General features: G+C 37.0%; 1 protein-coding gene across 3 annotated transcripts; it reads left to right on the top strand.

The window, feature by feature from the left end:
- The first annotated feature begins 191 nt into the window (after positions 1 to 191).
- Positions 192 to 25,132, top strand: si:ch211-266o15.1 (zinc finger MYM-type protein 4). Of its 3 annotated transcripts, XM_059520033.1 has the most exons (30): positions 192 to 372; positions 1,246 to 1,493; positions 2,488 to 2,535; positions 2,675 to 2,887; positions 3,345 to 3,446; positions 3,599 to 3,654; positions 4,628 to 4,789; positions 4,864 to 4,939; positions 10,130 to 10,547; positions 11,042 to 11,204; positions 11,753 to 11,959; positions 12,222 to 12,369; positions 13,408 to 13,523; positions 13,740 to 14,081; positions 14,277 to 14,427; positions 14,969 to 15,141; positions 15,323 to 15,467; positions 15,660 to 15,776; positions 15,869 to 15,912; positions 17,046 to 17,193; positions 17,310 to 17,440; positions 17,526 to 17,658; positions 17,774 to 17,965; positions 19,110 to 19,204; positions 22,004 to 22,148; positions 22,306 to 22,457; positions 22,629 to 22,743; positions 23,830 to 24,078; positions 24,199 to 24,322; positions 24,580 to 25,132. In XM_059520033.1, the coding sequence occupies exons 3-30, from the start codon at positions 2,520 to 2,522 to the stop codon at positions 24,788 to 24,790; spliced, it is 4,344 nt and encodes a 1,447-aa protein (XP_059376016.1). In that variant the 5' UTR covers positions 192 to 372; positions 1,246 to 1,493; positions 2,488 to 2,519; the 3' UTR covers positions 24,791 to 25,132. The 3 variants fall into 3 exon arrangements, with proteins under 3 accessions (XP_059376016.1, XP_059376017.1, XP_059376015.1); XM_059520034.1 differs by lacking the exon at positions 1,246 to 1,493 and having other exon boundaries at positions 13,773 to 14,081; XM_059520032.1 differs by lacking the exon at positions 1,246 to 1,493.
- Positions 25,133 to 27,312: the final 2,180 nt, after the last annotated feature.

The raw sequence follows: 27,312 nt of genomic DNA, 5'->3' as shown, positions 1-27,312 counted from the left end.
CATTGCTCAATGCGTGGCATCTTTATAACAAAAAGCTTTATACAAAAAAATTATGTATTATAATGTAATTTATCATGTTTAATATTATAAATTTACATTTTATAAATATTTGCTATCTAAATAATAATTGCACTTGAATAATTCCCCATTGTTTTGTGTTTTTGAACGCTTGACGTGTTTATGGCCCTGCACTTCCCCTCCTGGACGCCTGGGTGCAGCAGAACAGATCGAGCTCGTCGGGAAGCAGCAGGAGCTCGAATCGCGTTGTTGCTTTTGGCGAAAGGCTTTGTACATCGGTGAAGATCGAAAGACGTTTAAAACATCAAGAGAGCGCATGAAACCCCCCGTTTGACAGCTGATATTTATATCTTCGTAAGTATACATTTACAACTCTCACACAGCTCTCGTTCGATGTAAAGCATCAATTCCTCTCTGTTCCCTCTCATATGTAGCCTGCTAGCACGCTCGCGAATGCATAACGCGGGTCTGTGAGAACGATGCTGGGGATCAGTTGTTTCGTCCTCAAATCTTATGATAGAACCATTATGAACGCACGAGATCACTTTAAAATAAGATACTGGGTTGCATTATTATTATTATATACATTGTCAATTTGTATATTGTCAATCCTTACCCACCTATTTGTATTTTTTATTCCTTATTGTGTTTTTTGTTCTGTCGCTGTTATGTTGCACTGCGGAGCTCTGTCACGAAAACAAATTCCTCGTATGTGTGAACATACCTGGAAATAAAGCTCATTCTGATTCTGATTAACATGGCTTAGTTATGCAATGTATGCAGGGAGTCTGCAGGAGGCATCTCTCAATGCAGATTCACGCAGTAAACTAGTACAGCGCGTGCGCGTCTGGGCTGGTTTTCATGGCAATGTTGGTAACACTAATATTTAAATAAATGGGCATATATACCCATTAGGTTAATTTTAGTTTATTTTTAGGCGTGTTTGTGTTCTAGATGCAGACCTGCACGCGCCGTTCATTGTGACGTCACGCGTGCTCTCAACCAGGGAACCGGAAATACGTAATTTGTTGCGTTAGCCCCGCCCCTGTCACGGAAGAATGTTTACGTCAGACTCTCTTGACTCTTACCTGGTCCTTACCTGGGTATAAGCATAGCACTTCCGGAGGTTGTTTAGTTGGGAGTCTATTCATTTCAGCAGTGTGAAGTATTGTGTATTCAGTTAGAGGGTGCCATAATAATTTGAAGAAACGGTGGGAGTGTTTACAGCAGGAATGTTTTGAACATCAATCTCTACCACGGGCTGAATGTACAATCTGCATCCGCCTCTCAGAAGCTCACCTAGCAAAGCTCTCAGACTCTGGTTGAAGGCTTTGAACCTGAAAAAAACCACCCAAACATCATTTTCTATGTTCCTTTCACTTTGTGGATCGAAAACCAACAACAAAGCATCCCTACCCGGAGAAGTGGCTTGGCTATGATGCTCTGTTGAAGAAGCCACGTCGGGTGCTAGTCAGGTACAGTCATGTGAAACAATTCAGACAAACCGCTGTTAGAACTACTGTTAGAGGAAAAACAACCTTCTGAAATGCTGTCAGTAATCTACTAAATATGTATACCATTATACATTTGTTAAAAAAGTTGTTCTTCAGTCAGGTGGCCTGATACATGAGCAGTAGAGTAAGAATAAAGAGATACAGAGAGTGAATTAACACAGCTCCAGAGAGGGAGAAAATTCTGAGAAAGAGATGAAAAAGATGGTGATGATGCATATAGAGTAGAGATAGAGATTTCAACATAATACTAATAATGAGAAATGTTTCTTTAACACCAAAAATACAAAGTTGAAGATGAAAAAGTTTAGCTGTAATCTTAGCCAGAGGCCATTGTACAAAGAGAAAGAAAAAAATGCATTTTATAAGGATCATTTACATGTAGAGTGTATGCAAATGAATGTGCTAACATTATGCCATATGCCATCATATCTCTTTGACTTTTAAGGCCTGCATGTTCTGAATAGGTGGCCAGAGGATCTCTCTATTGCTCACCCACACTTGCACACATAATTTTCCCTCATTCCATGTTTGTTGCCAGCTCTAATTTTGTTTTGCTTTTTACTTGACATAATCAGTTAAATGTAACTGGTACAGTACATTTCACAATTATATGTATAAAACAGTCAGTTTCAGTTTGCATTTAAATGTTTTTACATTTAATCTTGACATTTTATTTCAGTTGTCTTAACAAATGCGTTACTCTCTTTGTGAATGTAGCATACCTAGAATTACTATTCCATATGAAATGTTTTATAAATAAAAATGTATAATTTTTTCTTATACATTTTTCAATATGAGAATGTCAATTTCATGCTGCGGTCACAATGAAAAAAATTTGTGTGATGTGTCAACTGCCCAAATGTTCTTTAAATTCAATTAGCTTTTTCCAGTATGTTGATACCAGAACTAAATATTCCACTCCTCCCATGTGTTTTGAATTCTAGAAAGTCAGCAGAAAGTCAGCACTCTGTGAGCGGATCTGGCCAGATGGACCAGTCATCAGGTAAGAAACCAAATACTTCAATTTTACTGTAGTTTACTCCACTTGGAACTCCATTTGGTGTTTCTGTTAGTCAGTTTTTATTGGTTTCATCTCACATGTTGGTGTATTAAGCCATCTTTGTTTTTTCTATATCCTTTAGAGCGTGAAGTTAAAACCTCTGCTGTTCAGGGTGAGAGCAGCAGTGGTCAGCCAGTGGATGATGAGCTCGATGGACTTCCAGTCTTTGGAACAGATGAAGATGATTGGGAAATAGACAGTAGTTTTGCTCAGAAGGCTTTGGAACAGATAGAAAAAATTTGTGATGATACAAATGAAGGTCAAGATGGATTGCCAGCTAGTGGTGCAGATGCAGGTGAGTTTGAAAATGAATTTATTAAGGAAACTGTCACAAGCTTAAAGGTTTCTGCAGTGATATTTGGTCTGATTGACTAAGTGTGTGTAGACATAAATTGATGCATGCAATTTATTTTCAAAAACAATTTAGGAACAGCTGAAACCATACATATTGGGTCTGGATAGAATAGTCCAAATTTACTAACCTTAAAATGGGGTTAAGAATTTTTTTTTTTTAACAAACCAAATTTACGTGCATATACGTGTGTTGTGAATTAGACAGATTTTTTTGTGACTAGTTCAGCTGTGCATATAAATACAAAGAAATCCTTGCAATTGTTAGTGAATGAGACCCATTGTTATCATATAATTATGCAGTAAATCATTATTCGGTTTTTAAAGGAAATAGTTCTTTAATGTGAGTTAGCTGTAAATCAGAATGTAGTTGACATTTTCTGGATCCTTTTTGACTGCAGAAGAGAGCAGCTCCTCTATCATTGGATCTTTAGAGATGGATGAGGAGAGAGCAAAGATTTCTGAGGACACCCCCGTGACCCCTTCATCAGACACTATAATAGGTAAAACAATATGAAATTATTCTAAATGCAATTTATTTCCGTAATTTATTTTTACGGAATAATTCACTCTTGTATAAGTTCTCTGGTTTTATGATGAGCTGGGTGTCATGTTAAGAGAATCTAAAAATGCTACTTTTGTCCTCCTGTGTAAGATATCCAAGACGTACAGTCTGAACTTAGGATTGTGTCATCGCGAAGTGATGCAATTGTAAGTATAGGTGAAAAAAAAACAGTGGCAAGGTGTTAATAAAAAAGTGCACTCAGTGGCCACTTTATTAGTTCTAAAGTATTGATTCACTTTTACTCCCATAAAATCTTAAAGAAATGAAAATCTGCTGAAAATGTATTCAATATCATGCCATCCAAGATGTAGATGAGTTTTTTTCTTCGTAGGAACATATATGGAGAAATGTAGCATTACATCACTTGCTCACCAGTGAATCCTCTGCAATGAATGGGTGCCGTCAGAATGAGAGTCCAAACAGCTGATAAAATAATCACAATAATCCACACGACTTCAGTCCATAAATTAATGTCTCTTGAAGGGAAAAACTGCATGTATGTAAGAAACATATATATCAGTAAGACTTTTTTCATTTCAACCCATTATTTCCGGCTAAAATATGAGTCCATAATGTAACTTTTTCCAGTGAAAAATCATCTCATCTGAATCAGAAGAGAAATATTCACAGATCAAGCGCCATTTACGCGTTTAAACCGTTCTAAACAAATATGTTGGTTTTTAAAGTTAAAACGCCTTCATGGTTGATCAATCAGGATTTAGCTTTAAAACACATTAATTGATGGACTGGAGTCGTGTATATTATTGTGATGTTTTTATCAACTGCTTGGACTCTCATTCTGACGGCACCCATTCACTGCAGAGGATCCATTGGTGAGTGAATGATGTAATGCCAAACTATAATCTTGGATGGCCAGAGAGATGAGTACATTTCAAGCAAATTTTAAATTTTGGGTGAACTATTCCTTTAACTTCTGCACAGCAGGGTGCCTAACAATATTTGCACAAGCATATGCACAAGTGGGCTCAATGAAGTGGCTACTGAGTGTATGAAGGAGAAGGATTGTTTTAGTCCCATTTCACAATTTTGGCTGCTTGATAGTGTTGTTGTTCCAGTGTTAAATAGAACTGTGATGTTTAATAATAGTGTTTTTTGCAGCCGGAGCCTGCTTCTGAAAACACGGACAGAGAAACAAGTTACTCACCTGTAATACAAATTAAGGATGAGCCTGTTGATGAAGAATATGATAAAGCATTAATGCCGTCCGACATGGGCCGTATTAAACAGGAGCTTGACAGTTCTGAAAATAATGAGAATGAGGTAAGATTTGGTCTTGTTCTGTGTTGTTCAATCTTTTTATTATTACATATGTAATGACTTTTGAATAATTTCAGGCCTCCTCTGCATCAGATGAACTGAGGATAAGCTCGGTTTTCTCTGTCAGTGGAAACAGCAGTGAAGCAGTTTCTGGTGAGTGCATAAAGATTTCACTTCCGTCACATCACTGTTTATCATCAGCCAGAGCATATGAGCGGAGTGGAGCGGTGAAAATCTCCGCTCATCGCTCACGGAACTGTTCACCCCTCCGCTCCCCCGCTCAAAGTTACATCAGGCCGCTCCGCTCATTATCGCTCAGCGCTCAACGCAGTTTGCTTCGCGCTCCACTCAAATCGCCCCCCGCTCGCTCCAAAAAAGGAAAAAAATCTACATGTAGGCTATATCACTTTAAGCTTAGACCACAGCCTTACCTCCTAAAGAACTAATGAGCAACAACAACATTTTTCAAATAGAAATGTTTTATTTCAAATTACAAATTAGGCTAGTCACAAAAAGTCCTGTAAAATTAAACGAATAAATCGGCCTAATAATATAAATAAAAATGATATAAACAAAAATATACAAAGTTTTAAAAGTAAATTAACTATTAGGTCAGAATTTTAAATACTGAACTTCTGCGCAACGCGCACGATTACAATTTAAATGGGCTTATAGGCCTATCGATTCATTGTACACAAACTTCTGTAAAATTAAAATAATAAATGGGCCTAATAATATAAATAAAATGTAGGCTATATAAACAAAAATATACAAAATCCACAAACGTTTTAAAAGTAAATTAGGCTGACTATTAGGCCAACATTCTTGTAGCCTAACTGATTTTTTGCGCAGCACGCAGGATTAATTTAAATTTAAATTGGAATATCAATTGTAAAAAAAAAAAGTCCTGTAAAATTAAACTAATAAATGGGCCTAATAATATAAATTAAAATGATATAAACAAAAATATACATAAAAGTTTTAAAAAGAAAATTAACTATTAGGCCAGAATTTTAAATACTGAACTTCTGCGCAACGCGCACGATTACAATTTAAATGGGCTTATAGGCCTATCCATTGTACACAAACTTCTGTAAAATTAAAAGAAAAGAATAAATGGGCCTAATAATATAAATAAAATGTAGCCTATATAAACAAAAATATACAAAATCCACAAACGTTTTAAAAGTAAATTAGGCTCACTATTAGGCCAACATTCTCGTAGCTGATTTTTTGCGCAGCGCGCAGGATTAATCTAAATTTAAATTGGAATGTCAATTGTAAAAAAATAAAATGCTGTAAAATTAAACGAATTAATGGGTCTAATTATATAAATAAAAATATACAGGCTATAGCCCTACATCAAATTTTTTTAAATTAACTATTAGGCCAAAATCTTTACTGAACTTTTGCGCAGAGTGCAAAAAAAAAAAATTAATTGCTACAGTTCTTTTGAGTTCACCTTCAAGAACACAAGTTTGGACAATGTCTGAGGCTTCAGACTCATGCGGTGGTTTCTTGAGAGCAGGCCAGCAGCGGAGAAAACCCTCTCTGCGCTCGCCGACCCGCTTGGGATGCTGAACACAATGCGAGCCACTTTAGCCAGGCGGGGAAAAGATGTTGAGCTTTCTTTCCAAAATCGAATGACATCTGCGTCCGGGTTCTGTCTCGGGGATGAGAGGTAATTTTCAACTTCACCTTTGGCGTCTCCGGTAATGCGTTGCTTCTCGCTGAAGTATGACCCGAACAGGCGAGCTCTTTTGGTTCAGGCTCGGGATTTAGGTCAGCGGCGGGTGGTGTGTCGGTCTCGGATGTCCCGGGACCGTTAATTTCCTCCGCTTCTTTTACGAGGAGGTCACGGATCTCCCCGAGTTTGTTGCATACAGACTCATCTCGGATTATCCATTCTGTCTTGAAACGGGGATCTAACACTGATGCTAAAATGAGATGTTTATCAGTATAGTATATTCCATAGCGAGTTGACACGTTGTTTGCCAGTGTTTCTGCAAAAGCAGCGATGCCCATTGGAAGTGCAGCGTGAGTGTCATCGGTGAGCAGGGATTTGATTTCTGTGACAGCAGGGAGGATCATCCCCAGGTTCCCCAGCTCCTTCTGCATTTTTTCTGTGAGGTCTGCCAGAGGTGTCAGCACACTGACAAGGTGCGTCAGCTGGCGTACTTGATTCAGGGTGATGTTAGCAACATTAGACTTGAGTTTGTTTTGCCACAACGGGTCTTTTTGGAACAACCGGATGACCGACTGAATCATCTGAAGCTGGCTGCTCCATCGAGTGGCGCAGGCATTTGTGGGGCGGACCCCTAATTGGTCTGTTTCCTCTGTGTTTAGGGTGCTCTTGCGTACACTTTTCACATGCTTGCCGACTTTCACTAACAGCCTATTAATGTTGTCGTGCTCGTTAACGGCATCTTTGATCGCTAGCTGAAGCATGTGAATGGGGCATCTCAGATGTAAATTTGACACAATAAAGTACTGATTTATCATAGTTTCTACATTGGTTGTTATCACTTCCACACTGACTTGCAAGGGCGGCGGTGGTTCCTCATCCTCCTCTTCATGTTCAGCGCTGCTGCTGGCATCCGCGGTCACTTCACCCTCCGCCTCCTCTTCAGTGCCAGGGAGGAGGTTAAACGCCTTAATCATGTTGCTGGCACTGTCAGTGACGACACGAATCACACGTCGTTGCACGTTCCAATATTTCAGTACACTTTCATACTTTTGGTAAATGCGATCTGCGGTGTGGTGCCCTTGTATGTGCTCACAGCTCAACAAAACCGTGTGCCCCCGGAACGTCCCATCAATGAAACTGGCCACGATGCCAAGGAAGCTGTGCCCTCTTCTACTGGTCCAAATGTCCGCTGACAGAACGAGCCCATCACCATTTTGCAGTAGGTCTCGCAGTTTGGCTTCCATCTCTTCCAGAGCATGTGGCATGAGTGTGTCGCGTACGGTATTGTAGCATGGGGGTGTGTAGCCCGGTTGAGCTGCGCTGGCGAAGAGTTGCATCCCTTCGCGTTCTCCTTTACTCAGCGGTTCATAGTCCATGTAAATCATTTTAAAAAATGCTACATCTAGCTCTCTTTTTCTCTCCCTTGTTATGGTTGGGCCTTTGCGTGCAGTGAAGAAACTTTTGAATTCCTCAACCGTTTTCTCTTGTTGCTGCTGTTCCTCCTCTCGCTCTATCAAATACAAGTTCACGGACGACACAAATTAAATAAAACGAACCATTAGGCCTACTGTGACAACAAAACAAATTTGTTTGAATATTACACTATATTTAATTTACACTTTGTTACAAGTTCAATTGGCTAACCTTTTGCTTTCTTCCCTGCGTGTTCACGTAGCACACTTTCATGCTTTCGGGAGATGTGCCTTTTCAGATTCCAAAAGGAATCTTTACTTACTGAAACGATATCTCCACATTCGTTTTCTTGTACCCCATTATCACTGTTAGTTAGTTTTTTAATAGTACACCTGTATGATTTCTCATTTTCTTTCTTGAAGTACTTTTTGAACTCCATCATGAGCAGTAATGTGAGCCGAGGTTTGAATGAAAATAGTCTGTTGATGACAGTGAAAGACAGATGGATTCTGGGTCAGGCTTGACTGAGCATGCTTCAGACTCGTGGTGTGAGCGGAGCGAAATTGGAGCGGGAAACCAGCGCTCCGTCCTTTTAAAAATGCCGCTCTGCGCTCTGTGCAAGACTCGCCCGCTCACGCTCCCCGCTCGCTCGAGCTCCACTCCGCTCACATGCTCTGTCATCAGCTTTACTGTTACCCTCCGTAATAACTGTGTGACATGAGGTCTGGGTGATATATAAGTAATTTTCAGCCTTTTGATGATAGTCCATAAAATGAAACCACTTTAAAGAAACAAATAAAACATAAAAAAAATAATAATCAAGACACGTAATAATCAATAATCTATACCTATACTGTTAAAATAAAAATACTTTTATTCAGCAAGGATGTATTAAATTGATTAAAAGTGACAGTGAAGTTATTTATAATGTTGCAAAATTTAATTACTAGGGCTGGGACAACGCGTCGAGGTCATCGATGACGTCGACGCAAAAAATACGTCGATGCAAAATATGCGCATCGATTCGTCGACCTGTTTTTATTTATCTAAAACACGTTTGCAAAACGTTTACCTTATGTGCGCTGAATATACGCGATGGCCGGATCAACATTCTGTCCAACGTTATATAACCAATCCAGGGGTTTTTCTGCATTGATCTTTTTTTGGCGGCTGTCAAAGCCTTATTTGATTGCCTGACAGGGCGCGTACGAGAGAGAGCCCCGGCTGCGCGCGCACACTCACATACTTCAAACAACACGAGTGCTTCTTGCTCTCTCTCTCCCTTGTGCATATTAATCAAAATCATTTAACACGATAGAAAAAGGGCGAAACACCAAAGTTTCACGCGCACTCACAGTCTTCAAACTACACGAGCGCTTCTTGCTCTCTCCCTCCCTCATGCATATTAACCAAAATCATTAGACACGATAGAAAAAGGGCGGAACGCCAAAGTTTCACGTGGAGCATTCAGAGATTTTTTTTCTTCTCCATGACAGGCTGCTGGCTCCCACTGTTTATTTTAATTTTTTTTTTTTTTTTGGAAAAGCACTCTCTGTATTAGCTTAAAGCCCTAAAGTTTACATTGGTTACTGTATTCTTTCAATTGCTCTAAACAAGTATTTTGGGTATATAGTATATATATTTATTATAAACATATATTGCAATGTTAAGGAATTCATGTTTTTTTTCATTCAGATATGTAAATCAACATGTATAAATTGTAAGTAGTCAATTAATGGGGAGATAATCGAAATCGAATCGGTCAGAAAAAATTAATCGTTAGATTAATCGATGCATCGAAAAAAAAATAATCGCTAGATTAATCGTTTAAAAAAATAATCGTTTATCCCAGCCCTAACTATTACAAATAAATGCTGTTCTTTTGAACTTTCTATTAATCAAAGAATCCTGATACGTATCATGGTTCTCCACAAAAAAATAATTAATTTAATATAGCATACAGTTAAAACTGTAAAAATATTTCACTATATTGCTGTTTTTACTACATTTTTGATCAATTAAATTCAGCTTTTGGAATTAAGAGAGACATAAGAAAAAAACAATCTCTTATTTAATTTTTTTTTTTTTTTATATACACACCCTAATCTTTCCAGAAATAGTGTGCGTATTCTTTCTAAAACATTTCAGTTCATAAAAATTAGTTTTGAATCAGTTTTCTGAAACTGACCCTTTGAACTTATTTACAGAAATGAATCAAACTTAACTTTTCATATTTCACACAGCATCTATGGCACCCTCCCATGCACCTTCATTCTCCGTGATGTCCCAGAACACTGCCTCACTCAAGGGAACCACTTTACTTCTACCAGCCCAATCCCAAACTCAGCTTCAGCTCCGGCTGCAGCCCAGGACCCAGATGCATTCTCAAATCCAGACTCACCCTCGAATGCAGCTGCCGATGATGCCACAAACACACCTACAGCCTCCTGCCCAGCCACCCCAGGTCCATGCTCCTCCACCCACAGTGAGGATCTGCTGCTCGGGCTGTTCTAAAGTCCTCCAGAAGGGTCAAACAGCATTCCAGCGAAAAGGCTCCAACCAGCTGTTTTGCTCCACCGTGTGTCTAACTAGTTTCAGTTTACCCTCAGTTCAGTTTACCCCTATCATTGCCCCTAAGAAGACCTGCAACCTCTGCCTTAAGTGAGTTCTGATTATTTTTATACTTTGTTGTTTACTTCATAATAATCTCCTCCAAATTAATTTTGCATCTGAAAGGGAAACTATTGCATATGCAATAAGGTCAACCACAACAATAACTGCGTCCAAGCCTTTTTCACTGCGTGTTTGGAGTAAATTCTTACAGTAGTTTTTTAATGTCAAAAGAGAGTTTGCTATGACGCAAGCTGATAGTAAATCTGACCCCTAGTGATCCATAGTAATTTTGGAGATTATTTTGTATGGAATACCACAGCTGAGAAAATCTAAACAATTACTAATATGATCCAAGGAAGGAAAATGTCAATTTGGAACGACAAAATGGTGAATAAATAGTGACAGAAGTTTTTAGATGAACCGCTACCTTTAAAAATGTGTAAATCAGTTATATAACCTTGATAATGGTTGAGATTTTTGCAGAATTTAATTCAATTCTACACAATGGTATGTGATTGTTTTTTAATATCTTTGTTTCAAAGGGTCATTGTCAATCTAAAGGACTTGATAACCATCCCAGTGGGCTCTATGAACACACTAAAGGAGTTCTGCAGCCTAGCTTGTCTAAATATTTATAAAGACAGATACGAAGACGCACCTCCAGATCTATATACACAATGCGGAGTGTGTAAATTGGTCAAAGAGGTAAGGATTAAATTATACACATGATGTAAATTTGGGCGAAACAAACATTTTGTTCCTTTGCTTTTTGCATACTTTTTTACACCCTTATGAGTTCAATTATTTTTGATAAATGCAGATTGAAAGAAAAGTATGATGAAATGCATTCAGTTTTTCAAATAAAGAGTACAAGATGTCATGTTCACAAACAACTAGAACAGACATGGCTGAATTGCGGCCCTCAACATGGAGTAATCCTGCTCGAGGAGGCAATTATCTTGAAAACACTTTTTTTTTGCAGTTATCTTGCATTATGAGCTAATTTATTTTTTTAATAATATATTCAGGGAAGTGTAAACAAAGCATAGAAGCTAAAATAAGCCATGTATAAATGTCCTCAGACTTTAAAGTGGCATACTATCTTAAAAACTCAACACTTTTGATGCACAATGTTCAAAACTGTCACACAGTTCGTGTGTAAACATCTCTTCATCCCACTGCAAGGTCATACAACGTCAATGCAACTTAAATGCTGTGTTTATGTACATGCACTGTTTTTCTTTGCTTTACAGATTCAGCATGAAGTGACTCATCTGGGTGCCGTGCACAAGCTGTGCAGCGATGAATGCTTTGCACGCTTCAGATCTTCCAGAAACCTCTACATGAGCTACTGTGAGAACTGTGGCAACTGTACAGCCTCAGGAAACTATCACCTGGTTCAGATTGAAGATAGTATTAAAAAGTTCTGCTGCACCGAATGCATTGCCAATTACAAACAGGTACCCCACCATTACACGGATGAACTTACTGTTCTCTGCTCAAGCTGTGTTTGTTATTCATGGTCTGATTCATCCATTTTTACGTCCTGTGGGATATGCAGATTTCAATTTGACTAGTCTCCCGATCCCATTTCCTCTCTGCTATAACTTTGCAATCAATAAGTGAGAAACAGTGAATAATAAGTGAAAAGCCCAAACAAATGTTTTAAAAACAAAAGAATTTTGTGGATTTAAAGCTGTTGTCTTTCTCACTGTGTTATAGAAAAGTGGCAAGAGGCTTCACTGCCCCTACTGCCAAGATATCAAAAATATTGAACAAATGATGGAAGGGACAAACATACAGGGTGTCACAGAATTCTTCTGCTCTCAAAGATGTGTGGCCCTGAGTCAAGCATCTCCCAGTCTGACAGGTACATTTTGTGCAAATATCCTCTGTGTGCCCAGGTCACATTTCATCCCAAAATCAAAAGAGGATAAAACACATTTAAAAATAAATCTTTGATTTGATTTGATTTTTTTTGGTCTGTTTGCTTTGATGACAGTTAAGCATATTTTTACTGTAATATGAAAAAAAGTCAATTTCATCATGGCATTTTACTCCGTTTTTCTTCTACTTTTTTTGTCGTTTTCATTATTGATTTTTTGGTTAATTTAAATGTATTTTTAAACATTGTATTATTATTATCATCATTTTTTACAAATTTTTTGTTTTGTTTTACTAAAACAAAGCCTTCTACGACTTTGAATTAAGCCAGACTTAAATTATGAAATAAGTTTGAAATCTAATTCAGGGCTCGACATTAAGCTTTGACATGAACTTGTCCTTCAGACAAGTAAATCAACCATTTACTTAACCATTTGGTATATAATAATAATCAGAGTAAAAAAGTTACTTGTCCGAAAAAAACACAAATGTTGCACAAATGTCATTTATTCTGAAGTAGTCTCATCTGTGCTTTATCAGATATTACTTAAATCAGCTTATTTTTTATATTTGCCTTAAATTGATTGCTGTTACACTTTTTAACTTTATAAAGGAAAGTATTTTCCTAAACTGATTAAATGTACATGTCTCTATTTACGCCTAATTCTTCCATGTGATCAGTAAATTAAGTTAGAATAATAAGACACTATATGGTTGTTACTTTTCAAATGAAATCAGTATCAACAAACTCCATCTGTCCAAATGCATAATGTAAAAAAAAAAAATCAAATCAGTTGTCTTCATCTTAAAAATACTTTGTGTTAATAAAACAATATATTATTTAAAACAATTTCGTAACTTATTTAAAAGTTAAATGAACTATTTTTAAAATAAAATTATTTGAAATTGCATTGTGTTCAGTGTGTGCAACATTCTTGAGATTTTGAGGTTCAGATCTTGAGGTTTTATGAGAGTCACCAAAAAAAAGTGTTTTCTTGTACTAATGTCTTCCTCTGCTTGTCAGGCACCTCTTTCCCATGCACAACTTGCAAGAAGTTAGCTGTTCCTCAGTATCACCTTGCCATTTCTGATGGCTCCATCAGGAACTTCTGCTCATTAGATTGTGTGGGCAGATTCCAGGTAATGCATTCTGTCTTTATTTCCAGTATTTATTTATTAATTGTTTTACAAATGTGATGTGATGGACTTAGATAATTATTAGATTATAATAGTTTGTGTGGTCTATACATCTGCTTGTTTGTGGATGTAAGGCTTCATCTGCTCTCTTTCCTCCGCAAAGTTATAATGGGCTTAGTAAATCAGATGAGAATTATTATTATTATTTTAAATCTATAGGAGAAATTGAATGCATCTGTACCTCATAACCAGATGAACGGAAACTCACATGGACCTCAGCCTCAGAGCGCCGCACCACCTCGACCTGTCACCGACCATCTTCAGCCCACTCAAACGTTATCCAGTGTTCCTGCCCCAAATCACAACCCTTCCCCACCTTTTGTACCACCATCCAATCAGAATCCAGTTTCGACTTGCGTGCCGGCTCCTGGTGTGGTAAACTCACAAGACGCCCAGCAGCAACGGCCCAACAAGCCTCCCTCGTCCTCTGACACAGTACGGCTGACATGCAAGCAGTGCCAGAATCAGTTCAGCTCAAAGCCTGAGGTTTTCCAGTTCAAGGTACGGCTTCCAAAAACGAGAGCAAGAGTGACAGAATCCCAGCCATGTTGATATTCAGAACAACAGCGCAATTTCCAAAGTGATGTTGCTTTTTATACAGCACCTCTATAAGCTTCAGACAATATTGCCCAGGTCATTATTTTGCGAAATGATTCTTTGTAGTTCTTCAAAAATGACTTTTTCTCTTTTTTTTAGGGTCATGCAGGGTTGTTCTGTTCTCGAGCATGTTGCGACACATATAAGAGGGAAAGCAATGTGAAGGTTTTGTGCGAATACTGCAAAATAGAGAAAGTGGTCAAAGACATCATCACATATGAAAAGCAGCCGAGACCTTTCTGCTGTGAAGGTTTGAGAAAACTCTTTAACTGATTCTTATTTCAGTGGTTCTTTATGGAGCACCCACACATGACATGGGGAACTGGTTCCTTAATTTACTTTGTTCCCTCGTTTGTGTAAATCGTGGGCACAATTTCCTAATTTGTTCCCTTGTTTTAGTTCATTCAAAACAAGGTGATGAATTGGTAAATTGTGGCAACATTTAACTACAGTGTGAGAAAGAATTAGTAAATTGTGGCCATAATTGAACAAAAATTAGGGAATTAATTCATAAATCATGACTTAAGTTGTGGGAACGAATTCTTACTTAATGGACACGATATACATGTATATCTTTTTTCGTGTCAGTTCGCAATTGTATTATTTCTTTTCTTTTCATTCAACACTTTCATTTACTTGCTTAGAGAAAACAGCTGAGTTCATGTTTGATACATAATGTGAAATCTTGAAGAAAAACAAGTCAAGGACTTTTCTAAATAATGTTCGGTGTTTATGCCTCACTTTTCCACATACATTTACTTGCCTTTCATTAATTCTTTCTTCTCTTATAGGCTGTAAACTGCTTTTTAAACACGACCTTGCCAAACGACATGGAGGTCAATGCAGGGTTTGTGCCTACTGTCAAAACATGACCCACAAAACCATTCAGAACTTCTTCGGAGGCAAGCTTGAGGAGTTTTGCACAGAGGAGTGCATGTCTCTCTACACGGTGCTCTTTTATGAGGTTAGGGATAACAAATGTTATGGAGAGGATGGGCTTTTAGCTACAGCTCTTCTTTATTTCTTTAAGAAAGCCTAACAATCATCTCTTTGCTTTTGTATGCAATAAATACACCGTTGAATACTTTATGCCTTTTTTTAATAGTTTCTCTTTTTTGCTTTAATTCTGCATGAATTTATATCAGATGGCCAAGTGTCATGGCTGTAAGAATCAGGGCTCACTAAAGGAAAGCCTCGTGTGGGATGGAACAACAAGACACTTCTGTAACCTGTCCTGTTTGCTGCAGTTCTGTTCAAAGTGCATTACACCTCATCAGCCGGCAAGCAACGGTAGTCACCATGTAGTTCTATATATAAAACTATATAGTAGAGCTACCAGTTGACATTGTGTTTAACACATTTATTTGGTGAAGTGAAATCTTATGATAAAGACCTTCAGTGTAGTGTTCCTACTGTAAAATGTAATTATCAAAACTGATTTTATTACGAGAAGGACTCACTCTTGTTGTTTCATGATTGAAGGTACAGTGTCTAACACCACTACAGTCCAAGCTCCATTGTCTCTGTCGAAAGACATGCCTGTAATTGGTGGTGTGGTGTCGCTGGCCTCCACATTACCTGGAAATACTGCTCTCACAGGTATTCAGCTGTCATGGTTTCTTTGTGTCTTTAAACAGAATCAAACTGCAAAATCTTTTCATTTGTTTTGATTATATTCATTTTCTTTGCAGGAGCTCTACCTACCTCAAATGCCAGCTCAAAAAACATGGGTGAAGTAAGTACTGACGCACACATACTTTTTGTGTAAAGAACACGCTACTGTTCAAAAGTTACATTTTTGACTTTTCAGCAAGGATACATTTAATTTGAAAAGTAAATATATTTCTAATGTTATAAAATGTATCAATATTAAACAGCACAGCTGTTTTAATTTTGTTACATTTATATGGCACTCTTCTCCACACTCATTACACTTCACAGTTTTCCAACTTTCATAATAAATGTTACTTGAGGAGCAAATCAGCATATCTGAATGATTTTCAGATTTTTTTCTCATGTGACACTGAAGCCTGGAGTAATAATGCTGAAAATTCAGCTTTGCCATCACAGGAGTAATTTACAATTTATTATATTTTAGTAATATGTGTGTTTACATGCTCATGCACCACAAATCATCTTGCACTGTTCCCCAGCCAGCTGCTTGACTTACGATGTTTCTCTTTGCACATGTACAGTATTATGTGAAGCATTCATATAGTCTATATATTTTTAATTTTCAGTCTATGTATAGGTAAACATTTATATATAGTGTATATATATTCAAAATCTGTCAGTAGGTTAATTGTGTTTAGGTATAGTATTATGTGAAGCATTCGTATAGTCTGTATTTTTTAGCTTATGTATAGGTAAACATTTACATATAGTATATTTATAGTCAAAATCTGTCAGTAGGTTACTTGTGTATAGGTTTATACTGTTTTACTTCGTTGTTGTATATCTGTATTTATGTAGAACCATGGTCCTGTGAGGTACGACATTTCGTTCCACTGTATGTAAACACATAGCGGAATGACAATAAAGCTCAACTTGAACTTGAAAATAGAAAAGCGTTATTTAGAATTGTAATGATATCACTGTATTTTTGATTAAATATTAAAAACTAGAAACTCCCCAAACTTTTGAATGGTAGTGAATGTAAAGATGCATTTATCAAAGGTTGATGAAATAACAGTTAAAGTAACTAAGGAGAAAAAGGTTTTACACTTACAGAATAAATAAAACAAATAAAGGTGACTGATATATGCATTTTTTAAGTTTAGGTATTGCCATTGGCTACTGAAATTTGTTTTGTAAAAATCTTTTTGCCAAAATGTGATTTTCAGCCTTTTAAATGTAATTTTCTAATAGGCCAGCACACAAACCGATGCTGCAGTGGCTGGTGTTCCATATCGGAGAATGCTGAAGAACAAAGCTCTCATGTGCAGACCTATTACTGAAGAGCAAGGTGTCCAGTGTCAGCCAGAGCCTCCAGTACCTCCACATTCATACCAAACAGGTTGGCCTTCCTCACTTTTACGATCATGCCTTACAGATGTCAATATGCCATACAATCAAAAGCAATACAAAATATCTTTAAATAAAATGTTGCATTAACACTTTCCCCATCCTCAGTGGTAGATGAAAACGGAGAGACGGTGAAACTGGTGCCAGTGCCGGTGCCCATTCCAGTGCCAGTCTACATCCCAGTGCCAATGCATCTTTACACCCAGTACACACCATTTCCACTGGGCCTACCTCTACCAGTATGTCATCTTTGTAATTATCTAGACTTATTCTTTGCTATAGTTTAAAGCTCATCTTGAATCATTTTGTACTGTTACCACACAGCTGCCTGTTCCCATGGTCATCCCTGGATCTCAAGAAGCTGCCGAACAGAAAGACACTAAATGTAGCCTACCTGCTCAGAGCTCAGTAGAAGACGACGAAGTGGAGAAGGGAAAAGACAAGCCTGCATCGCACGGTACATGAACATAATTGATTGCCATTGGACCTTTTGCTTATCCAGACATTTCTATCCGAATAAACTCCTCAAGTACTTCAGTATTTGATTGCATTGCACTTATTGTCTTGCTCAGACCAGGGCAGCACTTACAGTGGTGATCTGGAGTCAGAGGCCAGATCAACACCCTTCAGCTGGGCAGATGCTGAGGATCCCGGAACCAGCGTGAAGCCACTTGTGCCATCAGTGGAACTAGAGCAGTCTGTTGCTGCACCAACTACGTCTTTGTCATCAGAGCAGCCAGATCTGGAAAATGATTTTCCTCGCTGTAAGTTAAGATTAAAGAAATTTTCATTGATTCAAATATTTTGTTGCCGTTAATCTCAAAATATTTTTTTTCTTTAGCTAAACATGGCAACATTTTTGTGCTATTGTCGATATTTCTTGAAACACATTGACTAAACTTGGTGCTAACTTTAATGTTATTTTATTTTTCCAGCACTTTATGGACTTTGCACATTTGCACACTTTGGACTTTGTCATTGCACACAGAGTTCCAAAATCTTTTGATTTTACATTTCTGTATAGATGTATATACTTATTTTTTCATGTATGTAATTTACAACAATACAAAGAGCAATGTGTAACATTTAAAAAAAATTTAGACTTCACTTTTATTTGTAAATAAAATGTTTCAATAGACTTTTTACAATTATTGTGCACCCGTGATTTTTCTAGAGTATCTTTTGCTGCTGAATTATCCACTAACCTAGTTTATAATAGTATTTTTGTCATAGATTGATTATATATTCTTTCATTTGTTGTTTTTAATTATATGAAGTTGTTTATATGTAGTAGATTGTGTATAACACACAAAAGAGTGATGATTAGGTCAACACAGAAGTATAGAAATTCTACATGGTTAAAAAAAAAAAACCTGCTGGTATCGGATTGGATCTGAAAAAAAAGGTATCGTGGCATCCCTGAAGTTATCCCGTCACATAGCGCAATGTAACATGATGTTTTCGATGTGCATGGAGGAATTTATTCGGTAAATGTGTTTTCATCATAGTTTATGTGCATTTCTTCTTAGCTACGCTATCTCAGGATTGGATGAACCCAATATTTCCTCTTTTTTTCTCTCTCTCTCTCTCTCTCTCTCTCTCTCTCTCTCTCTCTCTTTTTAAGAAAATATCAGACTCAGTGTGCAAGGGCCTTAGGCCTAAATTTATCGCATGTTCTGATGCCTTTTTTTCATGTTTAAACATATGTGAGTAATATTTCATTCTTGATGAGTTATGATGATAATTAAAAAACAAATTATATTTCTGGAATGCTTCTAATACGTGATTCAGTGACATTACACATTTTTTATCTTCTTATCTATTGCATTAAAACACAATTTTAATAGATTTTGTGCTGTAACGTGTAAAATCTCCCAAAATTGTAACACGCGTTATGTAATTTCACAGCAACAGTTGACCCTGGATCAGCTAAAGAGAACAGACTGGTATTGACGCTGAAGAGACGTAAGAGGGGCAGAGACGGCCACCCTCCCAGAAAAAGGGTATGTAATCTGACAGAATCAGATTCCTGGCTTTTTGAGGAGACATTTGTCACGGGCGACAGAACGACAGAGAATCGGCCAGAGTCTTTTCACAGTTTGGAAGGTTGAAGTGTGAAGTCTGTTGAAGTGGGTTGTTTTTAATACAACTTTTAGATGCATGAAATGTTTCCACAATCTCTTGTCCAATTATGAAGTCTGCCAAGTGAAAGGTTGGAAGTCTTAAATGTCTTGTTTTTTACTTGAATTAGTTATCATAATGGTTCTGAAAGTGCATGGTTTAGAAGTTGATCAATATATATTTAGAGCACACTCACTTCAGAAAGACTATTTCTTTCTCGAGAGCTTAGTTTAAAAAACTAATTTTTAACATATAAGTCATATGGCTGTATCTTGTCAAAGACTGTTAATTGCTCCAAAACACTTGTATTATTTCTTGCATTGTGTTATATTGGTAGTTTACAATTTTAACTTGTCATTAAATTTTTTTTGCCATGACAGATAATAGGCATTAATGTTTTCCATTTGTCAATGGCAGATCACAACACTGTTTTTATACATTTTTTTTGTACATGGAGAAGTTGTGGAAAATTATATTGAGATATGTACCTTTTGGTTATACAAGACATTGTGCAATAAACTATTCAATTTCACAAGGAGATGAACAAATGGAATTGCTGTTGTTGAAAATTGGGCTAATTTGTGGAAAATAAATTCAAATGTTGTAGACCATTCAATAAACATGAAATCAGTCAGAGGAATCTGTACATCTGGCTGAATGAATTCAATAAAATATTTAATTTAATAAATAATGTCACTGTTGTCCCTGGAAATAAGCAGTATTGTTCATGCCATATTGGCTGAAAAATGAATCGAAAAGCTCTAAGAAAAATCAGAATCCAGTCCTGGTTTTGGATGTGCTGTGAAAAAAGACATTATTAAACTGATAGTTCACCCAAAAAATTACAATTCTGTCAGAAATGACATTTACTCCATGTAATTCTTGACCTGTATGATTTCTTCTGTGAAACAGATGAACTCTAATAACATTTCATTTGTTGGTGATCCATTCCTTTTAACACTTCTTATTCATATGTGTAGTGTGCTGAAATTACAGATGTAGATGTCATAGTCCCATCATCCCCTACAGACTGTCGCTCATTACAGAGCTTTACTAGAAATAAAACTCCTCTTTTTTTCAAATCTTAAATTACCGGCTCCAGTTCTGTTGTGAGCTTAGCTTAATCTATGAAGAATTGGTCTTTTTATTTTTTTATTCTCATTTCTTGGACTTGGTACCCCGCAAATAAAAAATGAAATATGAAAGATTTGATACACCACATCCAATCCCTGAATTCAAACATTTGATGATCTCTAGGAGGACTCTTGAAAAGGGTATTTTCCGGAAAGAAATGCAAAGGAAAATGTGGTTCATAAGTTGTCAATTTGAAGTTTCAGTGAGGCTAGAGAGGAATTGACCGAGACCTCAAAACTGCCACCAGAAATCTTCAGGAACATTTTTATCCTGACAGGAAAGGAAGAACAGGGTGCAGTGAGAAGTGTGATGCTGTCAGATGGCATTTGGAAGGTTTGTTTCCCTCCGGAGGAAACCTGGCAAATTGGACGCTCTAGCTTGTTTAAAGTGTGAAGCAGAGGCTGTTTAGAAAAGAATGCTGAAAGATACCAAGAACTTTGTACATAACACCACGCAGCCGAATACAATGAGACTGAATGCAGGCCAGATGGGGACAGAAGAAGCTGAAAGTGAAGGAGATGATGATGGAGGAGTGGTTGCCATGGAGGCTGCTGCAGTTGAAGAACGTCGCCATAAAAGGAGATGAATGTAGCGGCATCTGTTAAAATGTTTTTCTTTTTTTTTCCCCTTTTTTTAACACAGTCTGAAGTGTCTGTGCCTGCTTTACTAGAATTGAATGTTATCGTTTATGTTTTTACTTCGCCTCAGGCATTTTACGCAGGCTTTTAAGTATTATACCTCTTGAGGCATTCTTTCTTTGGCTTCAATGATGTATTTGTTTATTGATATATTTATTATTTCTAGAGAGAATGTAGTGCCTTTGTTTATATTATCGTCATTATAATTATATTGTTATTTTTTATATTATCAGTGTAGCATTCACATTTTCGTCAGTAAAATTCTTGCTGCCTCTGATGGGGGAAAATTTTATCTTTTTATTTTATTTATTTATTTTTTTTATAAATGAGAAAGTGTCAGTGTATTAACCTTTTCACTAATTACTGGTTCACTTGTGCATTTATCCCGATTATTACATTACGTCTAACCAATTAAGTTAACAAATATGAAATAGTGATTTGATTTGAGTTTTTGTTCTCTTGCTTGTAGATGAGCTTCAAGCTTCCTAATCATCCTAATAACAAGATGCACACTAAAACAATATGAATAATATTACTATAATAGTTAAAATATAATCTAATAATAGAACAGAATGTTACATTTTCAATGTAATTTATCTGCCTCTATTTTAAAAAGATAGTTTCAGTGTTATAATATAGTATTTCTTAATGTTTTGAATTAGCTTTTATTTGTACATTTTCATTTTAAGGTTTAGTAATTTTGTACTTTTAAATAACGTATTAAATGTAAAAAAATAAATAATTTTTTTTTAGTAATTTTAGCGCTAAGATGTACTCTTTTTACTATCCCGAAGAGCCACGAATCGGCATATATTTTAAGATATTGTGTACTCCCATTTGTTTTATTTGGTTTCATCTTAAGTTAAAGATTGTCTAGTAGTAAAACTGGTGTTTTTGTGTCTCGTTCAGGGTCGTAAGCGATCTGGCACAGATACGTCGGGCGGTGTTTGGCTGAGTACCTCCAGCTCAAAGCTCAACCAAATATACGGAGTCAAAGCCTGGGCCAGCTGGGTGAGAATGAAAACAGGACAGAGCGAGCAGGAGCAGCAGTCCCGTAAGTTCACACATATGGGTCAGAACACGGAGTCGCTACCTCTCCGTCTGCTTCATGACTCACGCAGCGTGTGTCGTTAGTAAAGGTCACCGTCACAGTTTGTGTGACCCACCATGTGTCTTAACAACTTCTTCCTCTCCCACTGTGTTTTATTCAGGAGGCTCCATGACTATGAAGGAGGATGTGTTGCAGTGCACTTCTGCGGATCTCGGTTACGGTCTGTGCCGTTTCATCAAGGAGGTCCGCAGGCCGAATGGCGAGCCTTATGAACCTGATAGCATCTACTACCTGTGCCTGGGCATTCAGCAGGTTCGACCCTAAAAATAAATTATTTGCCCCTAAATTCAGCTTGATACTTTACTACACCTTTGCTTCAGATAAATGAATTCATTTTGAGATTTTTTGTTCTTTCCTTTTTTGATATTGTAAAATGTTCTAATAAGCATTTTCAATGACATTCCGTCTTCACTCGATTTTTAGTGCCTGCTTGAAAATGAGCGTCTTGAAAATATCTTCACGGATTCACTCTACAGTCAGTTCATCGCTGACATCACCACACTGCTGAAAGACTGGGGAAATTCATTGCCTCCTGGAGGTAAATGTCCTTCGCAACATTTCCTCATTTTTGTTTAATGTATATAAAAAAAAACAACATAATTTATTATCAAATATACTGCAAAAAATCAACCCCCCAAAAATGTTTGACCAACTTATGAGCTCATATTAACAGCTCATTTTTGGTAGTTCTGGACACATCTTTCAAAAGCTTATGGATTATTGTTCAGAGATATTTTCAGCATTAATATGCACAACATTTACTTATTTGTATGCACACTAGCATATGAGAGTCTTAACTGTTTACATGAAAAGCTGATTAGCTTAATACCTTGAAATGTCATGCATTGCTAATAAAAATGTTTTAAATTGCATTTTTGTAATTGTATTGTCGTGCACAGTTTCATATTATTTCAATGGAGAAACTACATGGTATATTTTTACTTTAAAAAAAAAAAATATATATATATTTTTTAATACTATTGAACCAGTGTTATTTTAGTGTCATTGAGATGTTATTATAGTTTTAGTTTATTTTCTAGTTTTAATAAAAACATTTTTTTTTTTGTAGATTTATTGTTTTTATTACAGTTTTAGTTTATCAGATTAAACTAAATGAAAATGTTTTCTTGGCAGCAGACTGAAATTAAATGAAAACTATCACTAGTTAAATTTGTGAGAAACTCTTCATTAAAAAACATACCCTTCCTACTTTTTTAAATTGATGAATAGTGAAAGTAAAGACAATTGTCATCCAAAAACATTTATCTATTTCAAATAATATACTCCACAAAAATACTACTAGTTTTCAACATTGATGAAAAGAAATGATACTTGAGCACCAAATCAGAAAAATTAGAATGATTTCTCAAATATCATGTGACAAGACAGGAGTAATAGCTGCTGAAATTGCTGCTTTGACATCACAGGAATAAATTACATTTTAAAATATATGAACAGTTTTAAATTGTAATGATATTTGACAATATTACTGTTTTTACTGAATTTGGATCAAAAATCTACCCAACCCCAAATTTTTTTGTCCCTGCTACAAGATTTAAAAATTCACTCTGCTTGTGAATAGGCTCTCAATGCAATTATGACATCTGTTTTTCTGTTTCTTCAGGATATATACACTCACGGGTTGAGGAGGAGTACCTTTGGGAATGCAAGCAGTTAGGCGCTCTGTCTCCCATTGTTCTGCTCAACACGCTGCTGTTTTTTGGATCCAAGTTGCTCAACCTCAAAACGATTGAAGAGCATCGACGCATTGCATTCTCCAAAGTCTCCCACTGCTCAAAGACCACCAAAAATGGCATGACCGCTTATCTTTGCTTCAGAATTCCTAGCAAGGAGGAGGAAAAGGACAAAAAAGGTAAGGGCTGTGTTGAAGATGCAATGGCCACATGGTGTTAAATCTTTACAGAGCTTCTAGTCATGAGAGCGTGCATCTGTGCTCATAATATTTCTTGATTTGTGTTAATTGAACATCAAGCACCAGCTGGTAAAAGGAGGAGAGAGGAAGAAACGGTGGAAGAGGAGATTTTGGAGATGCCTGAGAACGTGGAGAACCCTTTACGCTGTCCTGTCAGACTCTACGAGTTTTATCTCTCGAAATGGTGAGTGTTATTTTAAAGGGTTAGTTCACTCAGAAATGCAAGTTGTCATGAATCACTTACCGTTATGTCATTCCAACCATGTATTTATGTTTTCAATGAAAATGACATTTTCATGATTTGAATTGTGCTGATGCTTGAATGATGCACCACACAAAATGAGCTTCATTCAAATTGCTCTTGCTTGAAGGAGAAGTGCACTGTTTCTGGTGCTTTTAGGAAAAAGACTTTATAATGTTCATTCTCTTGTATATCCACAGCTCAAACTCTGTGAAGCAGCGTCCAGATCTTTTCTACCTGCAGCCTGAGGCCTCCTGCCACCCCAGCAGCCCTGTGTGGTACTCAGCCCAGCCACTGGATCGCACCATGATGGAGAGCATGCTCACACGGATCCTAGCTATACGGGACATTCACCTGGACTCTAAACATCAGCAAAAGGACCTGGACTCATCAGATGAGGAAAGCTCTTAATGAAAACCTACAAACTTTGAGATCTTGCTATAAAAATGAAAAAGCACAAAAAACCATCATGAGACATTTAATGACATCTGCATACTACTTTTATTCAGGTGGGAATAAAAAAACAAAAAAAACAAATGGAACTGAATTGTGCACAAGCTCAACGGACATTCCTTAAGTCATTTATTCTATCATGAATGTTACAGAAAATGAAATTTGGAGGGAATTGTTTGGTTTTTAGTTATAGTAGATATTGTTTCTCAGTATTTAGTATTATTTAGTGAAAGCTTTTTAAGTTTAAACATTCATCATGTCATTGTTGGTAACCATTGAAAATATATATGAATTCTCAGATGTATGACTGGTTTACTTCTTGGGTTGCCCTTGATTTTTACCTGCTTTCTACACAATGGCTACTTTTGATTTTTAAAGGATCATTCACACTGAAAACAGTTTGCAGCCACAAAGCAAGCAGAAATCATTCGGTTTAAGTGAGTATTGGTGATTTAAGCAACTTTTGGTGATGCTAGAAAAGTAAAAACACCACTATGAGAGGATAGACAGTAAAGATAGAAATTCTTTTTTGAAAATGTGCATATTCCCGTGTGCATAAGATGTATGGAGGAAAACGAACATGTTTTAATGTTCGTATCGGCTGAAATATTTTTTTCTAGACCACAGATATACAGGCACAGATGGCCTCAAAGCTCCAATTTTAATTTCACTGGGGTCTGTAAGAAACAGATATTTTAAAAGGTTCTCTTTCAAGCTCTTTTCAAGACCTTGCTTGGTTTCTGTAATTAGATGTCTTACTTCTAAAGATGTTAATGCAACATTCATAAGTGTGATGCATTCATGGAGTCAAAGTGTCTTGTCTCAGTCAATAGAGGGCAGTCCTGCTTTGTTAGTTCAAGTGACAGGACCTTGACAGGGCAACAATGGGGAATCAAATAAGCAATGTTTAGCCACATGATTATGCTGATATTTGCACAGATAGATGCAGCGCCAGCCTACGATGTAAAGCCAATTGTCATTCGCTACCATGGTAACAGAGACAAGAGCTGTTGCTTTTGCTTCACACTGGATTCTGAATGTGCTGCTGCTGTTGAGAATCATGCAATTCAGATATGAAAAGCACTTATATATATATGTATGCATCAGCCTTTAGTAATGCAATCACTGTCTGACTTAACCTGAACGTCCCACATCAGGACCTTTAACTTAGCCTGCACTGAATTTCAGCATTGCCTGGCTAACATAATGGGAGCAATATACAAGTGAGGCAGCTGAACTATTTTTATCTACAGTTGTTGAAGGGCAAACGCTGCTTGCCTATATCTCCTACCCAATTGTACATACATGTACAATTGGTCATGGTGGACAGATCACGTTTATATTGCCTTGTTCAAAAAGAGTGTGTGGGCGTGCTCCGGGCAGATGAGGTGTGATTCGAGAGGGTTCGAGAATGAGAGGAGAGTGTGTGGGAGAGAGAATTACAACAAAGACAGACAATCTGGCAGTGGATGACTGAATCGTCGTTTGGAAAATGCACAATGTCAAACTTTGCTTTCTTAAAAGCCATGCTGTTGGCGCAATTTGTGCTAACCATTTAATTTAAATAAGGTTTTTATTTACACACATAAGACAGGGATATTGGCAAATGCAGATAATGTCTGATGAAAATCTAAGCCATCTTATTAGAGGTCAAACCAAATTGAGATAAAAGTGACTGAAAGGAAATTAAATGAGTGAGGCAAAAAAAGTCCTAAGCTCCCAATAAGTGCTAAAGCCCTGAAGCAGCCTCAGAACTCAGGGGAGGGAGCTGAGAGAGTGATAGTGAGACAGTAAGAGAGAGGAGGGAGAGAAAGAGCTGCCGTTGGTGTTGAAATGAGAGGCTATTCATCAAACCAACTGTGTTTCTGTGTGACGAAGGACAAGAGTCTGAGTGCTGCAAGATAATGCTGGAGAACATATTGAATACCTGGATTCCTGTACACTTTTCACACCTGGACCACCAGCGCACAAGGGACTTGGACCGACCATCTGTCATCCTGCGATGCTTTGATTGCTAGAGTTACGTCAGTGATTAACAACATGAAGAGGGGCAATGCAACGAGACCATGGAGAAGTGTTATGTCACATTTGAATGAGGAAGAGAAGTGAGTTTTTGCTCTAATACTGTGCATTTTTGAAGTGTAAAGATGCTGCCTCAGGAGAATGGGAGCTCTAAATTTGGAACAGAACTGCTTCTTTCTGGCTAAACGGAGAGGATAGACAGAAATACAGCTTTTTTATGTCTATGAATGAAAAGCTAATCTGTTTATGTGGATATGTAATGCTAACTGACTCACAAAGTTGCTTCCTTCCCACTTGATATTGCCGTCAAACTATGCGTTTGAGGGAAGCATGTTTTATCTTTATTTCCAGTGGAGATACTGAAGCCATTTCTTGAGTAACTGAAGCCATTTCTTGAGTATCTGAAGCCATTTCTTCAAGTATTTTCAGTTTTTGATTTAATCAAAAATGAATGTCTC

The sequence above is a fragment of the Carassius carassius genome, chromosome 32 (assembly GCF_963082965.1).
Source record: "Carassius carassius chromosome 32, fCarCar2.1, whole genome shotgun sequence".
Lineage (NCBI taxonomy): Eukaryota > Metazoa > Chordata > Actinopteri > Cypriniformes > Cyprinidae > Carassius > Carassius carassius.
The sequence above is the reverse complement of the archived record's forward strand: the minus strand, read 5'-3'. Positions and strand labels throughout refer to the sequence as shown.